Genomic DNA, 19,193 nt, shown 5'->3' on the forward strand with positions numbered 1-19,193 from the left:
TCCATACAAAATTAGTATAACCATTGAAGATGGTCTAAAATATCGACTATGATACAAGAGTGGAGCTTTGCATAATAGGCTTTGCGATTGGAGCTTTTAGATGGATGGAGGCCACTTCACGATAAAAGAGGTGAACGAAGGTGGCTATGGGGTGTTGAGTTTTTGGACACTGAGGTGGCGTTTGGTTGGAGGTAATGAAATGGAATGGAATGGAAAGGAAATAATTTTCATTCCATTCCTTTGTTTGGTTGCATTTTAAAGTATTGGAATGACATTCCAATGGAATGCTCTTTCCACCATTTTGGTGGAATGACTATTTCATTTTAAAAAGGAAGGAATGACCATTCCAATGTAACAAGAAAAAAAATTTAATTATTTTTTTATCAATTTTAAATTTTATTCCATTCCATTCGTATTTCCATTCCCATTCCCATTCCTATTCCTATATTTTTATTCTTCCCAACCAAACGCCTGAGTTCTTATGTTCGTAGGGTAATGTATGCCATGGATGTCGACAAGGAGAAGAAGAAAAAAAATGAAGGGAAAGCAATAGAGGTATTGAGGTTGGGAATTGGTTAATTTGGAGAAGAAATAAGGAAGAAGGATTGATTTGGGTTGTTCAAGATTTGGGCTTATTTGAATTGTTCAAAATTAATATTGAGTTTATGGATTTTGGAATTTGTATTTGATTTTGAATAATATTAGGAAACTTTCAAAAATATTAGAATTCGGGTTAACTTTTACAAAAATACTGTCACATGGAAATTTTTTCAAAAATACTGTGTTTTTATAAAACATCGGTAAAACACAAAGCAGAACAACTCAAAACAACAGTAGAACAACTGAAAACACTAGTAGAACACTAGTAAAACTTAACACAGTATACAGCAGTATGAAACTTACAAAAAAATACAGTAAAAAAGTAAAAAAATACCGTCTAGCAGTATTTTTGTAAGAAAATAGTAAAAGTAAGTATACCATGTAAATTTTCCTAATATTTGATGTTTGATGTGATTTTAGGTTAAATGGAGATGTTGGTGTGTATAAGTTTAATGGTGTGTGAGTTTTTGATTGTATAGGTGGGCAACATCCAATCTAATTGAATTAAATCGATTCAATTCAATTATAAAAAAATTAGATATCCAATTATAATTGGATTGGATGCTAAAAGTTAGATTCTAATTGGATTGGATCAGTTATTGGATGTCAATCTCAAAATTCAATTAAAAACTGATACAATTCAATTACATTTATATACATTTGTAACGCCCCGATTTCCCGAGACGTCACACTAGCTAGTCCGTTTAAAACCATTTATTATAAAAATAATAAACTAATTTATTGAAAATAATTAAAGCATGAGATCTCATTATTTTAAAACAAAAACACTTGATTCATTTACAAATTTTTAAACATTAATTTTTACAAAAGTAATCGAGCCATAATCTTTAAAGAAATATTCTTAAACCAAAACATCGTGACAATCCCCTAACATGTAATCCACGCCTCGAGCTCGCCACCCTCACTATATAGTTTTGCCTTTACCTGCACACAGAGTACCCGTGAGCTAACGCCCAGTAAGAAGAGCTATGTAGGACATAACCCCCCCAACCAGATAACATAGTCATAAGTATAACAATATCACAACATCAAATCAATTCATACCATACTTGCATACATATACTAACATATCATATCACATACTATTCTCAAATACAATATAACATCATATCACAATGTAATCTTAATGCATGTTATACTCACACACATAACACATAGTATCTTATCGCACATTGTCCTCACATACGATAATCTACTCCCACTCATGTTGATCAGACATGAAGTGTAACTTACCCTGCCTTGTGCTGTTCTCACACTCGGCATCCAATAGGGTAATTCCTTTTCACAAGTTGTACTCACCTATGAAAGGATAACCTGCAAGTAAACCCATACAAGCAGCCAAAAATATATCCTGCAGTTCTATGCTCACACCAGCAGCAGAAAACCTATCCTATAAGTGCTATCCTCACACAATCAGTCAAAAGCCTTATCACTATCACACACTAATAACATTAGCATAAAACAACAATACCATAGAATAAAACATGTAAATACAAACCCATAATATAGTTGTATGTTTCAACATACACCCTGTGCACAGATGTCCACTCTTCTTACCTCAGTTGTTAAGAACACCTTCTTGCTACTCCAAGCACCTCAATAAATTTTCTTGTTGAGGACAAGATCCTCAAATCCCACTGCTTAAGACTTGTTATCTCGTCACTACTACCTATAACAACACATGGTTCAAGGCCCTAACATTAAAATTCGTACTCTTACAGTACAGCAGAAAGATCACTATTTTTGACCAACAAATATACTAATTCAGTGAAAGTTGTCTTCATAAAAATTATAGAAAATTTCATTATCTTTCCAATGGTATAAAGATCATTAAAAATGGATTAAAACTGAGGGAGTTATGATTGTTTTACTGAAACTATTTCTGAGAAAGAATATGGAGTAACGAATTACACAACTTAGCAAAAATACAAACTTTTGACATTGAATGGTTCAGAACTAGAAGATAACATCTTCATCAAAGTTTTAGGAAATTAAATTCCCTTTCCAATGATACCAAAATCTTTGAAATTGGAATTATATTCAAAGAGATATTACAATTTTACCAAAACAGTTTTGCAAGAACAAGATTCAAGAAACGAATCACATGATATTGAATAAAACTAACTTTTTGACATAGTATGACTTCGAATTAACAAAAAGTTTCTTCATAAAACTTATGGGAAATCGAATAAGCTTTCTAACGATATAAAAATCTCTAAAAACGGATCAATATCAAGAGAGATATCATCACTTTACTGAAACTTGTTTTTCTGAAAACGAAAAAAATATAATAGATCCGAACCCTAGATAACATTTAGCATTATTGAGCAAGAAAATATTTCATACCTCTTCACATATTTCTATTCGATGTCTCAAGCTCGCAAGCCTTCATTATAAATCCAAAACTTTAAGAATGAAGGTAGAAAATAAGAAGAATTGTGGAAGGTTTGAGAGGAGCAAACATGAAGAAGAATGAGGCTTTGACTAATTGGTTTGGAGAGGAAAAATAAAACTATGATAGTTTAGGGTTTGATAAAAAGCTTATGAGATATCGTATTCTGATAGGTTTAGGTTAACTAAAAATAATAATATATAATAAAATACTAAAATATTATTAAATCAACAAATATCTAAATTTTTAAATTTTAAAAGTAAGCCCTTTATTTCGTAACTTTAGGCTCAGTTTTCACCTAGAAAAATTCCGAATTATGATATAACTATTTCTACAAAATTTATAGATCTTTGAATTATCTTTCCAACGCCACTGGAATCACCTCAATCGGAGCTCTAAAACTCTAGATATGATCATTTTAGTAAAACAGTTTTTAATCCTGCGAATTTATCAAAACCTACGAATTTTTTTAACATTAATTCCATTATAATGTTATTTAATGCACTTCATACAATAAATTAAACCCACTAAGTAATCTATAAAACTCTAATAGACTTTCATATTGGGCTTTAATTGAGTAATTAACCTAATTCGTAAAAACACCATAATTTTACTTGACACTTACTATAATTTCAACTATGTTTAGAAATCTATCAATACTATTCTAAGCAATAGTCTCTATTCACTATTAGTAGAAATAAATAAATATTTATTCTCACACGAATTGTATAACAAATAAAATTTAAAATATATGTATATTTTTACCGGGTATTACAACATTAAAAAATTATTTATATTGATTTATATAATAAAAAGTAATAAAATATATATATATATATATTAATGGGAAATTATAGTAAATGACCCTAAATTATAGAACTATGTTAGTTTATGTCCTCATTTCAAAAAATTATAGCAAATGACCATAAATCATAAGACTATGTTAGTGAATGTCCTCATTTCAAAATCATTATTTTTTTAGAATTAGAAGCAAATTATTTAAACATTATGGTATATCTATATTAATTTTGTTAAAATCTTTTTTATTTTAAAGTTATGTCAATTTTTTTAATTTTTTATGAGTTGTTTTGGGTTGTTGGTATATAGATTTTGTTGTACGGTATATTTCTATTTTGTTGTATGGTATATTATTATTCTTAGATCATATTTATTTTTTATTATGATATGTATAATAGTGGTATATATTTTTATTAGCATAATAAAAATATTTTACTGTATGTATATAATTTTATTGCCATGCTACATATATTTAATTATTATTTTTATATTTTTTGATTGTATAATTATATATTTTAAATAATATTTAATTAGTTTTTATTTTATTATATACAATGGTCATGGAACATATATTTTAATTGTGGTATATAATTTGGTTAGTATAGTATACATACATATATATATATTAGTAATCTATATTTTTATTATTATTATTATTTATATATATGTTTTGGTGTATGTTATATGTATTTTTTGTTATACGGTATACAATTTTTTTAAATAATATTTAAGTTTTATTTTCTATTGTACTTTTGTTGGCATGATATATAATTTTATTAGCATCTTATATATTTTTATTTTTATTTGTTGTTATTATTATAGATATTTCTATTGTAAGGTATATATTTTATGTTATATGGTATATAAGTTTTATTGTATAGTATATCATTTTATTTTAGATAATGCATGTTTAGTTTTTATTTTAGTATGCATAAAGGTAATATATGATTTTGTTAATATGATATATATAATTTTTTTTTTAATAATGTTATATTATTTTGTTTTATTTTTTTATTGTAGGCATATACGTTTTATTGTATGGTATATGGTCTTTGTTGTCTATTGTATATCATTTATTTAATATGATATTTAGTTTATATTTTATTATATATATTTTTTGGTATGTATTCATATTTTAATGGTGGTATATTTTGTTAGCATGATATATATATTTTTTGAGTATTAATTTAGTATTGTTATAATTTTTTTGTGGTATATAATTTTATTATTACAGTATATTAATTTTCAGTACTACGATATATCTAATACTGCTGTATATATATATATATAAATGATTTAATATATTTATTTATTTTTATTACAATATAATAATATGCAATACTAAAAAAATTATGTAACTTAATTTTATTATTATATATTTTTTTTAAAAAAAATATGTGATAAATGTATTTTTATAATTTTTATTAGCTAATTTATTAGATTTGGTCATTTTCTTAATTTTTTTAAAAAGTGGACATTTACTAACTTAGTTACCAAATTTAGGGCCATTTTACATCTCAACCCTATATTAATTATATTTTTAGTAGTTTTTTTTGTTAAAATTGTAACACTTAATTGTTCTATGTATTTATTTTTATGATGTTTTGTTATATTTTATAACTTCGCAATAGTGTTGTTTTAGTTATTTTAAAGTTTTAGTTACATTACGCTTAATAATGATATTTTTATGGAGAATTAAACTTAAATAAAGGGTAATTTTGATTTTTACGTATTTTTTTTATATATTTTTGAATTAATATTGAAAATTAAGAGTGTAATTAGATATCCAATTAAAAAATTGATTGAATCCAATTAGTAATTGAATCGAATTAGATTAGATTTTGAGATCTAATTAGATTGGATCGGATAATAATTTTTCAAATTTAATTACTAATTGGATTAGATCGAATAAGAAGAAAAATATTAGATTAGATCGAAAATCTATCCCTAGTGTATATTTTCAAGTTTAAGAACAAAGAAAAATAGGTTTAATGAGAATAGTGAAGAATATGAAGAGAGTCATGATTCTACTCTATACTTCACTTCCCCAGAGTTCCAAATGTCACAATTGATTTTTTTAAAGAATAATACCTCATTAAAAAAAAAAATCGGGAAAAGAATGAAAAATTCTAACAAAACTATGAATCACCCTACTAAGATAACAATAAAGAAATACTCATAACATTAAGCAATCTTTCAATTGTTAAATTAGCTTACTAGGAAAGAGGCTAAAGTATAGTGGTGAGGCTTAACTCACTCTCTATGGCCTCATGGCCTCAATGTTATTTATTTAGGGATTATTTCATATAAATATATATATATATATATATATATATATATACAAAAATAATAAAAATTTTACATTTTTTTATGTATTTTCTGTTTTTTTTTTTTTTTTTTGTTTTTTAAAAATAGTTGTTTTGACATTGTTGCTACAAGAAAGTAATATGATTTATTTTTACAACTTGTTGTTTTTCTATTATTTGAGAACAATATTATTTTGATGTTAGTGTTACAGGAAAACAACCGTAAAGCAATAGTTTTTGTTGAAAAAAAAAAAGTAAAAATCTATAAAAAAAAAAAAGAAAATCCATAAAAATATAATTAAAAAAAAAGTGTCTACAAAAATGTAAAAAAAAAAATCTGTAAAATTGTAAAAAAAAAAAATCAATTTTAAATATGTTGTGTAAATTTTCTATTTATTTACAATATTAGCTTTTGCAATGATTATAAAATATAATATGAATAATTATTTATTTATTTTATTATTATATAAAAAAAATGTTAGAAGTGTTTGCAACATTTTTAACCACGCAAGAGTATTATTATTTTGCACATTAATCATTTATAATAAAACTTTACAAATAGTTATCAATACTTGAGATTACTCATTAAAGTATGTGAAATAATATATATATATATATATTTATATGAGATCCAATATCAAATTTGTTAGTTAAATTACACAATACTTATACCTTTACTTTGAAAACATTAGATATATTTTTTTTAAAAAAATGTAACATTTTGAAAACATAATTTGACACTTGTAGAAAATTAGATGGCAAGACACATGTATAACAAACCTTTTGGAGTGGGATCTCACATGGAGGGTTACAAAAACAGAAAGATTGAAGTGAATAGTGATGATGGGTAGTTGTGTGTGAGCATGTGATGTGAGATGAGAAAGAAAAGTAATTTATGATAACATCTATATATATATATATATCTTACCTAATATATAAAATGCTTATCTAACAGTTTTTGTTGTGCACTTAACAGAATATACCAAAGAATATGCTTTTCTTTTAACAGAAACTAACGTTAAAATTTAACATACCCATCTGAAAAGTTGGCAATGCTTGTAATGAAAATGAAAAGGCATGAAAGTGCGGTCACTCTTGACAAATTTTCTAAACTGTGCTTTGATTCATCAACTAACCTTTCTGATATGATAAAGTAAACCAACATCTAAATCGTGCAAACTTGCAAATCGTGCAAACTTGCAAATTTTCAAGTATAAACATATGAATTTTGTAATTGTTTATAAAAGTACTACTATTCTGCTATTTGTAGTTATCTTTTCAAACCATTGCATTACTTTAATACTATAAAATTATGTCTCATCCTTATTATAACATCTAAAAGCAAATCAACAAATTTTAAATTGCAATATATACCTATATATAAAAGTATATTATGAATATTATGCATTTGTTTGGGAATTATAATTATAAAAAATTGCTTTCAACACCAATATTTCATATATATTGTTATGGAATTCATTCTATGGTGTTAGAGATTATGCAGAAATTTTCACCAAAGTAATGTGACGGCCCAGCCGACAAGATCCAAGTGGTATATTGGATGATGGAAGGGCCAGTTCGGCTTCAAACGAAGATGTTGCCATGGCAAACAAGGATGAGGGTGGTGGAGATGGTGAGCATCATGGGAAGGAAAAACGGAGGAAATTGATGGTAGAAGAACTGAGGGAAGAGACGATGTCGTCTTGTTCTTCCTCAGAGACCGACAAAGTCGACGACTTGAACTTGAAGCAATGTATGTACTAAAGAATATATTTATATATAATATATATTACAAAGGCTGACTCACTGATCCATATATTCTTTTTTTTTTTTTTAAGAAAATAAAATATCATCAAAACGTATCTGCCAAAAAAGAGTAAGAGCTCAAATACAATTTTGAAGTTCTTGCAATGCGGCTAAACTACTTAAACCTGGTTCTGTTTTACTCTGCACACCTCCGTCCAAAATTTATAATTAAGTGTCACGGTGGACTTTCCACGTGTACAGTCCACCGTGGCACTTAACTGTGATTTTTGGACGGAGGTGTGCAGAGCAAAATAGAACCAGGGCTTAGGTAGTTTAGCCGCCAAAATTTCGATTTTTGTGGTTAAGTGTTACAAAACGTAAAGTTCAGGTGGTTTAGCCGTCACACTAATGTAAATGGTTTTTTTTTAAAAAAAAAAAAAATTAAGCGTTTATATATTAAAACTAATGTTTTACATTAGACTCGAAACCAGGACCTCCAACACACACCCACCCACTTATAGTCACTTGAGCTAGCCTTGTTGATGGTATTTTTTCTTATTGGGTTGTTTATTGGATCAAATCATATGGATTTAAACTCAATCTATCTATTCAAATTTTCTTTTAAGAGAAATCTCTCTATTCCAATTATTTATTAGATTTTGAATAGTTAACTGATCTAATCCAATCGAATCAAATCAACTTGTCTAATTTGATTAATTCAATAAATGTATAATATTTAATCCTGACTATTCAATGCTTTCAATGCATTAACTGGTTGTCTTAACCATAGGGCTAAATTTCACTAAAAGAAAAAAAATAAAATAAACACAATTTAAAACTTATTTTTCATAATTAGTGATAATCACAAATTCCATATGTATAATATAATTTTTATGATCACATAATCAACATACATCAATATAATTCAAAAATCTAATCTAACGTATATAATAATGCTATTATAATTTATATAGGCGTTAGTATATACACATATATAATTAAAGTTATATCTATTTATTTATATAAACACATATAAAATTAAAAATAAATTAATAAATATAATTTAAAAATATATATAATTATAATTAGAAGACAACTTGATCAGAATTGGATCGATGAGTTGTTCATTGGATTAGACGTCTTATTTGATAACAGATTTGATCTAATTATATTTTTAAAATTTATATATTATATTTTTAAAATTTATTTCTAATGATCTAATTATAACTAGATATTCGGTAGTTAGATCGAATGACTTTCTTAACAAACTTTTTAATAGTTTGATTAGAATCAATTTATGCCATAAAATTTATGTTAAATTGTAACATTAACCATAAAAATTAACAAAGATTTTAAATTTTAAATAAAAGCATATAAAAACTCTATTAGATATTTAAATAAAATATGAAAATAATCGGTTTTATTAATAAGTGGTAAAAAATAAATAAAAAGATAATATTTATTATAGTGTTCATATTACATTTTATGTCCAATATAATATAATTTTTACTGTGGGCAACATTTAGCTTACATTATACACTATATTAGAGTTTAATTTTATAAACAAGTGGTAAAATGTATTTAGGTACCACATTTATAAGAGTTGTCTTTATAATTAACAAGTTGCCAATCAATAACATTCTATAACGTGCCTCGCACGTGGTTGCTAACTAGTATATATATATATATTTATATATGCATGCCTCATAATGTTGCAACAACCAATTCAACATTAAATATTAGCCTTGTATTGTTTGCATATATAGTAAGATTGTTCTGTTGTACAATTTATTATCTCATTCTCACCCATAAAATTGGATACCAATGTTTGTGGACAAATCTTTTTATGATTCTCCTTGCTCTCCCATTACATACTCACATGTGATTGTTCTTCTCCCCACCATTTAATCAATGTACTCATATATTTTTACATTGTTTGGAAGAGAGATGAAGAAAAGAAATGTTGCCCCTATCATGTAGCCATACCACCCATTACTCTCATAATCTTGATCATTCATTATATAAAGTGTGTTTGAAGTCAATAAATTATAATTGTGGGACTTATTGGTTTAAAAATTAGTGTTTTGTCACTCTTTATAATATTTTGTTGCATATTTTAAATGCACATATTATTACTCTATTTTTTATTTTTTAAAAAAACCTATAAACAAAATTATAATATTTAGTTGGCTATGATGACTCTTACTTCTATTGGATAAAGTTGTCTAACATACATTACATATAAAAAATATTGAGCGATATATGTGAATATGGACTACTCCACTCATCATAATAAATTTTAAGATAGAACCTCATAATTCTTGAAATCGTATCAATGTCATATCCTCTAGCGGGCTTTAATCCATATTACTATCTATGTACGATCCACAACTGCCCATCCTACATCCTCTACGTTCTTGACGACCCATCTTTGTCTCAGTAGAGTTTTTATGTGGTATATTTTGGTCCTCTTTGAAAGGGGATCAACTGATCAAATTATATATAATGCTTGTTACTTTGTACATTAGCAAAACAATTAAAATTATACTTATTCTTTCTCTCCAACCGATAGATTCTTTCAATATTTCAGTGACAGAATTATATGTTATTTAATAAATTTATTGAAAAAAGAATTCTAATCATTTTATTTATATAATTAAGAAAAGTAATCTTTTAGTTTGACCAAATTATCCTTCATAGATTGATTACTTTTAATTTATTTATTGCAAAATTCATAAAAAAAATTTATGACTGATTTTTATTTCACAATAATGATATGCCACTTTCAAACGTTGCATATAGCTAAATATGTAAATATTTTTTACAAAAGAAAAAAATTATAAACATATTATTCAAATAGGCAAATTAAATTCTAAATAAAATCTTAAAATAACAATGTTCTAATATATTAAAACAAAAACAAACGTCTAACAATTATATAATTATGCATCATTTTCATAATGTATTGTATTTTTATCTCATCAGATATTGAAACACTTGCATGAATGAAGGTTTTTCAATAATATATTGGTGGCTTGAATACTATGCATTACAGAAAGACCATTGATCTTAATTCTGCATATAAGTTGTCAGTTACTTTCTTATTAGATAATGCATCGACCAAACTTTGAAACTTCAGGACAATTTTAAATACAGATTCTCCAAATAAATCAATATTTGTAGAAATACTATCCATAACTTTAGATTTTTTTTAGTTTGTCCTCATTGTTGGTTATTGTGCGCACTCTTAGTGGATCTATGATCGAAGTCATTAAGACATCATTAAATTTATCTATATCTTTATCATTTCCGCCATCATCTATATTATTATTAATTTCAAATTCTGCACCAATTGTTGTTGGGAATTTAGGAGAATTCTTATGATTCTAACACAAGATTAATAGAGTATGAACACATAAAAATTGACAATAATAAAAATAACGAAAGGGATTTAAATCAAAAATAATAAAATAAGAACATTAACATTAACATTGTTGTTATTATGAACGTCAAGATTAGTTCAAAGGAATAATTAAGAATAAAGATTGACACAAATAGCGTATAGATGAGTTTTGAAAACATAATTCTATGAAATCAATGTTGAATTAAAATTTTATTGTAGGCACATATGTATAATGTATATACTATGATAAAGTGTGATATAAAATTACGTGACCAATTATGTTATGAGTATCAAAAGCGTATTAAATTGTTATGAAAATAATGTGTAGACATCATAAGTTAATTTATAATTTGTTGATGGACCAAATTATAAATACCCAAAACTCATGTTTATAGGTAGTGGTCCCCAAAGAAACATTAAGATTTCTATATTTTCCTTCCCATAAAAGAAAATATTTTAAAAAATAGTATATTTTTGGAAGATCATAACCTTCTCTGCAATCTCCAACAATGACTTCAGGTTAGTGTTTCTACTCATCTTTTATCATCTTCTTCTTTAATTTAACAAAGGTTCTATAGATTTATGATTTAGGATTTTTTATATTAAAGCATTATTATAAATATATTTAGATCTGTAATACATATATTTCTTAAGTGTTTTATAAATCCTAACAAGTGGTATCAGAGCCACTTTTATTTAATTAATTGAATATCTGATGATTTTATTTATGAAATTTGAAGATTTTAAAAATTAAAATATTTTATTTATTTTTTTTTGAGCAATTTTGTCCATATAATTTTTGGGCTTCAATATTTTTTGGGTTAAAAAAAATATTATATAAGCCTGTTTTGGTCCATTGTATTTAATATATATTGATTTGATTTGTTTTTGGGTAATAAGCTTCAGTGTGATTGAATAGTATTTGACATTGTTTACATTATTTGTCGTTATTGACGTGGCTTCACTGCATCGATATGTGTATGTATGATTATTTCATTCGTATCTCTATTCTCTATTTTGGGCTTGAGATCGTTACCTTTGCATATATTTTGTATACATTGAATTTTTTTTTCATAGTTTTGGTGGTTCGACTCTTTTATATATGGCTAATGATTCCAACCCGCTTCCTCTTTTTGCGGTTTGAGTTAAGCTTTTGTTGTTGTTTTTTCTTTTTTTTTTTGAAAATTACACTCTTGTTTTTTAATTGATTAAAATTTTTGTAATGTGTTTTATACTAAAAGTTGATAAGTTGTACTTTTGTCAACTACTGATCTTCTGGTGTAATTGCCTTTTGTCAACTTTTTTTCTTGTTTTTGGTAATATACACTTGTACATATCCACTTTTGCATATATATGATTTAGAATAATAATTATTTGTGTTTTTTTATATATAAATATGAATATTGCTTACTATTAATTAGTTTGGCTTTAGATTTAATTATAGTTGCAGTATATTATTGTTTACCTCTTAAAATAATATATTTATATATATATTGGTATTATTATATATTTTGGTTCAAACAATTGAATTCAAATTTTAGTGTAAATTATGTCCAATATTTTAAGTAAATTAATTAAAACAATATGTTGCCAAAGTGACCTCTTTTATGCAGATTAATTTATTTAAGGATCTGTTTGGAAACAACTGTGTAATTACTATGCAGTGTAATTACTACCCTAGTAATTACATTGTATTTTAAAATACAATGTGTGTTTGGATGTCAAGTGGTAATTACATGTGAATTCCTAATATCATGTTTGGCATGTTTGGCATGATAGTTAGTAATTACATAGTAAATTAATATTATAATATTTAAAAATAAATTTCATCAATTAATAATATATAAATAAATAATAATCTCATCGTAAAATAAAGTCAAAACTATAACAATTTAGTAGCAAATATTTAAAATAATTTTTTTAAGACTATCTAATTGCTCTTGCTTTACATATATTTTGAGCTATTATATCTCTAAAATTAAACATATATTGCTTGCCATCATCTGTTGGCTCGTCACCAAGTTCTTCATCTGAATCTGAATAAAAATCAATATTATTCAAACTTTCACAATTTCCTATTTCATTTTCCATGTCCTCTTCGAAAAATTTATCATCTCAATTCCACTTGCGAATAAAATTGTGAAGTACACAACATGCTAATACAATCCAACCTTATTTTTTGATGATTGATAGAAGAAGGAAAAGTCAATACATTAAAAATAATTAAAATATCATATCAATCAATTAAAATAATTTGAATTTATTTTTGGTATGTAATTACACAGTGTAATTACACCCAATTCTCATGGGAGTATGAGAATTGGAGAGAGTAATTGAGGCCTCCCAATTACCTCTAATTACACAGTTACTATGTAATTACGTGGCCACACAAACACGGCAAACTGAGTAATTACCTCCAATTACATCCAATTCCAATTTCCGGGTGGCTTTCCAAACGCGCCCTAAATATTATGATGGTTGTGTGTTTGTAATTGATGCATATATTGACTAACCTAAAGGTAAGTAAATATTTTCCTAAATTTCAAACATATCTGTGGCAATAAATGTATGACAATTATAATGTATTTTGTATGAACAATACGTTAGTCCAAAGATTAATCTATTGTTTGACACAGTTTTATTGTCAATGTTTGATTGCTACACCAAGAGTACCGCTTACAGTTAATATTACTGGCCAAAGACTTCATATTAATGTGTGTTTAGTATCTTGAGATGAGATTAACCAATTTTTGAATTTATTATTTAATTATGCATATTAATGTGAGCGTGTTTTATTTGATCAATATTCAGCTAGTTTATCTTCTGCTCCCTCAAAATCTGCTAATATTAATTTTATTCCTATGCTTAATGGGACTAATTTCAAGGATTGGAAAATGAACTTACTTATAGTTCTGGGATGTATGGATTTAGACCATGCACTAAGGAATGAACAACTTGCACCTCTCACTAAGGCAAGTTCGCATGATGATAAAAGAGAATTTGAGAGGTGTGATCGTTCAAATCGCATGAGTCTAATGATTATGAAACACACCAATCCAGAAGCCGTTTGGGGCACGGAATCCGAAAGAGTTACTATGGCCAAAATTTTTTTTAAACAAATTGAGAAATATTTTGTTAAAAACGATATGGTTGAAATGACAACACTTCTTGGTTCATTAATGAACATGAAGTATAAAGGTCAAGGAAATGTAATGGATTATAGAAATGCATCATAGTGTCTTAAGATTGATCAATTTAAGTTTTATTGAATTTATATTATTTAAAAAATATATTTTTATTAGTTTCAGTTTAGTTTTTTAAATGTATTATTTTAAATAATAAAATACACATGTGGCGCTAATGTGACAATAACACATCTTTCACCAAAGATTTACGTCAACATTCTGTTATCCACATATGACAGAACCTAACAGAAGTCCCACTTTACAACACTGAATAGTTTAACGACTATTTTTAACGAGCTGAAAAAATCAGGGAGCACACTAATCATGCATGTGTCATACTTTGGGGGCAAAAATCCTAAATAGTCAAAAGAAAATGTATGTATCTATAGAAGCACGCGAATTATTTATGATAAACTAAATACAATCTTGTTGTGCGATATTTTACCGTGATAAGCAGCCTTAGATCGTTTAGACTATGCTTTCAAGATTTGACTTATAGGTCAGCCTAAATCGCTCTTTGAGGTAGTCGCCACTTAAAATTGGGGGAAATCTGTAAGCAGTTTAACAATCAAATGAATCTTTCAATGAGAATACTTCTTAAAAATGGGTAAAATTGTGCTTCTGTGAGTTAAACAAGCATGAGAAGTTATGGAGGAACATTTAGCAAATCAAGACTAGGACTAGCAGAGTTTTTTAAGAGGTCCAGCTAATTATATTCAAAACAATTTAATGACAAGAAATACTAAACAACAAGGAGGAATGTTTATACCTAGAAATCTTTCACTTAATTAGTTCAACTACAACAGCCATATTTGAGGAATTATGCCATATAATTGGAAGGGACTATCTGTAGAACAGTATAAGAAAGTTTTCTATACCTTGCAGGAGAGGACTCGCTACAGCAACTTTCTAGGCATTCCACCAGACAATCATGTTTAGGATCTAAGAAGAAAGCTGCCTGAAAGTTCCAATTTCGATAACTAGAATTATCAAACAAAAACTCCTTCGAGCTATACTTTTAGACACATTATAATGTTACTTAATCAAAGAAACTTTTATGGGAGATAGATGCTTACAGAAAAACGCTCTTGCCCTACTGGCATCACTCGATGCAGTGTCGACCTATAGAGATGTGACATTGTCAGCAGAAAAACAGTTAAAACATAGTTTATAGTACAGTTTTAGTTTCGAGTGTACAAAAAGAACTTACCTGAACATACAGTTAGTCCACCTCTCCATCATGTCCCCAATATTAATTATCAGTGCTCTGCATTGTAAAGTTAGATCATTTAAGAACATTGCAACAGTTAAATTATTTATTAATGCACTTGGCAAACTAGAAATTGCAAATCTTCACATAAAAAAGGCACACACAAAAAAAAAGGACTGGTTTCAATATGGAAATTTTTCGAATAAGAAAACCAGCATTCTCAAAAGGCAATGAACATCATAATCAACATTAGTTCTACAAATTGCCTGGCCATTCAGATCGAACTCATCCGACTGCCCGATTTGTGCACTTTAAAATGTTAGGGCATGCAGACTACTGAATCAATAACAAAACAGCCATTTACAATAAATTTTATAGTCATTGACTTACCCGTCCAAATGAAGAACATCTTCCCAGACCTGTGGTTGCTTGAATTTTTCCCTGCAGATCTGTTAAGCAATAAACCTAGCACATATCAATGCAAGGGACGAAAATTGCTGATGGGAAAAGTTAATCAATTAGAATTATACCTGAAGTCCTTGAACACCATCAGTTGCAAGAAGAGTTATCATTCCGTAATCTGAATGAGCTGAAGCACCACATACATCTTCATCAGCGGATCCAAGTTCACCTACACAGTGCGAGTATTTGCCATGATGTGCCAAAACAGATATAATATGGTTACAAAAATTGAATACTAATAATTTTATACACTGGTTCTTAGAAAAACTCTGCTTGATTCAATGACTTGACTCTTCTTCAAGTCATTAAGCACAATTTCAATGGTTTAATAGTTTTATGAAACGTAGATATCAATAAATGCACAATTAGTTTTAAGATCAATATGCCACAAGTACATAAGATAAATAGCTTAATAGTGATGTTAAACCTGGATAGCGCAAAAGGCGAAGATAAGCTGTTGGTTTATCCAAACCTCCCATTCTCTCAAAGAAAGACTCCTCCAATTTCAGTGCCAAGGCAATCAAACGAAGCAACTTATTCCCAGCACACCTAAAACGAATCAAATATACACACCCAATCCAATCCAATACATAACACCCTCTAAAACAAGCATAAATCAACCAACATTTGCACATAGTTTAAATGCTCAAATGCAATAAAGAACATTTTCAGGTCACTAGGTTCTTTGTTCTTGTCCCATCAAACATCAAAATTATGAAAGTTGAAACGAACTTGCAAGTTTCTTAACTTTCTTTAATATGAGTGGCACATATATAGATTGGACAGGAGAGAATTCGAATTGGGCATAAAAACATTGATGACAACAATGAAAAACTCACGCAAGTTTTCTGTAGAAAGTCTCCATTGTAGGTCTCCAAGAAGGTAGAGTTTCTGCATTTTCGAAATAACAAATTCCCAATAAGATTAACTCTCCAACACATAGAAATTACATCATGTACTGTATGTATTGGTACCTTGAGAAGGCCACTGATTCAATTTAACTGGAGCAGAATCTTCTTCCAAAGGACCAATATAATAGCTCTCTTTGGGGTCCCCTGATTTACTCAAAACAAAATTGAGTAAAGCCATAAGAACAATCACTAAAATACACTAAAAACAGTTACTCGATTACCTTTGGGGGCCAAATCAGGGTCAAGACTCTCAGCGAAAAGTGGGGTATAGCCTCGATGATCCTTGCGACCCAACTTCATCTTCTCCTCCAAGGGGAGTGAGAAAAGCTTCTTGCTCTCGTTAAAAACCTTCTGGAAAAGCTCCTCCTCCACTCCATGATTCACCAGATAAAAGAACCCGTGATCCGTACAAGCCTACCAGAAGTGACGATTCCGCCATATCTATCAATTTATTTATTTATTTATTTTGTTTGAATAAATATTAACTAAATATTGTTATCTAATAGCGGACCTGTAGGATTGTAGCGGCCGTAGATAAGCGGTCAGGGGAGGATAAGTCGACGATGGGAAGTTTCAGAAGCTCCGTCGTCAAAGTCATATCTTTCTACTTTGTAAGAGCTCAGAACACTTGGTTTGATTGATCACGGTTCCGCCATTGATGATTATACATTTCTGCTTCACCACGCTGCATTAATTATATTTTTTTAATATGTATTTACCAGTAATTTGCGGTTCAACTATTCCAACTCTCATTCAGTTTATATTTAATCTTTAAACTCAAATTTTAGAGCGAAAACCATTTAGGGTGTCGTTCCATAATCTATATTAATTTAGGGAAATTTAAAAAAAATATGCATTAAATACCTTAATATTTTATCTCTAAACTAATACAGTAGAACCTCTATTTAAGAATACTCTATTCAAGAATAACCTCTAATTTGTTATAAAAAAATCAAGTCCCAATTTGGGCCAGTTATAAATAAGAATAACCTCTAAATTGTAATTAAGTATACCTCTATATAAGTATAATTACATCTTAATAAAATATATACATGTATTTTGTAAATTTATTTATGTAAAATTAATATTTTTATTTTAAATTATAATAAATGTATGAATATTATATTTATTCTAAAATATTTTTATTATGATATAGTATTAATGATTATTTATTGTTATTATTGTTACATTATATTCTTTGGTTTTTTAATTTTTTTTTTCTAGTGTAACTCTATTTAGTTATAACCTCCCAATTAGAATATAATTTACTTGGTCCCAAGTGTATTCTTGGATAGAGGTTCTACTGTACATATCACTATTGAAAACATATGACCACTTTGGGGCAGTTTGGCACAACTGTGGGAAAAAGCAGCTGTGCTGTGAGGAAAAACAGCTTTAGCAGAAAGCTGAGCTGAGTGTTTGCTAATTATAATTTTTAAAGTGTTGAGACTTATTAAGTAACTATTATAATAATGATAATATTTTAATCTAGTTTATTATAATCACAAATATATAAAAAAATCTATAATATATAAAATTTTTATTTTTTATATATTTTTAATTATTTTTTTATAGTATAAATTTATATGCATTTGATAAAAATAATATTTAATATTTTTAAATTATATTTTTATCACTTGTAAAAGATAAAATTGTAGTTTATAAGAAATATAAATTGATATTGTTTGTTAATAATAAAAATATAAATACAAAACATTTTTTAAAATAAAATAAAAAATTAGAAATTTAAATATTAATTATTTTTAAATATTTTTTCATTTAAAAAATATTTTAATTTTTTATAATGTTTAGCCTTCTTCTTTATGGTTTTCTTTAGCTCAAGATAGGTTAATTGCATGATTTTCGTGATTTGAGGTTCTGTAGTGTGCAGCTAGTTTGGGTTTGAATTCTGGGGTTAAGATATGTTTGTTTTAGTTGATTTTGTGCTGAGATAGCTAGTTGTGCTACGGATTACTCAAACTTGAAGTTAGAGAGCTTAAGTTGGCTCTCTATTGTTGTTTTTAATTTCTGAGCTATTTGATGTGTTCTGTTGCTTAAAATGAATTTAGTATAGTACATGCAAGTGTTCTAGAGAGTATGGTAGAGTTTGGGCTCGATTTGAGTTGTGGAGGACATTTTTGGGGTTCCCTGCACTGAAC

The 19,193-nt window shown here is 27.4% G+C and overlaps 1 protein-coding gene across 3 annotated transcripts; it reads right to left on the bottom strand.

Moving 5' to 3' along the window:
• Positions 1-1,369: 1,369 nt before the first annotated feature.
• On the bottom strand, positions 1,370-17,839 carry LOC115717314 (2-oxoglutarate-Fe(II) type oxidoreductase hxnY). Of its 3 annotated transcripts, XR_009687979.1 has the most exons (13): positions 17,546-17,839; positions 17,256-17,448; positions 17,098-17,178; positions 16,963-17,014; positions 16,551-16,672; positions 16,192-16,292; positions 16,052-16,110; positions 15,662-15,718; positions 15,528-15,573; positions 15,330-15,409; positions 14,897-15,001; positions 2,179-2,290; positions 1,370-1,545 (listed from the first exon to the last, which is right to left on the bottom strand). XR_009687979.1 is itself a non-coding variant. In XM_061115888.1 (12 exons), exons 1-11 carry the CDS (start codon positions 17,630-17,632, stop codon positions 14,920-14,922), a joined length of 960 nt encoding a protein of 319 aa, XP_060971871.1. In that variant the 5' UTR covers positions 17,633-17,839; the 3' UTR covers positions 1,370-2,290; positions 14,897-14,919. The 3 variants fall into 3 exon arrangements, 2 of the variants coding, with proteins under 2 accessions (XP_060971871.1, XP_030502143.2); XM_061115888.1 differs by having other exon boundaries at positions 1,370-2,290; XM_030646283.2 differs by lacking the exons at positions 1,370-1,545; positions 2,179-2,290 and adding an exon at positions 13,079-13,302.
• Positions 17,840-19,193: the final 1,354 nt, after the last annotated feature.

Source organism: Cannabis sativa, chromosome 5, assembly GCF_029168945.1.
Source record: "Cannabis sativa cultivar Pink pepper isolate KNU-18-1 chromosome 5, ASM2916894v1, whole genome shotgun sequence".
Lineage (NCBI taxonomy): Eukaryota > Viridiplantae > Streptophyta > Magnoliopsida > Rosales > Cannabaceae > Cannabis > Cannabis sativa.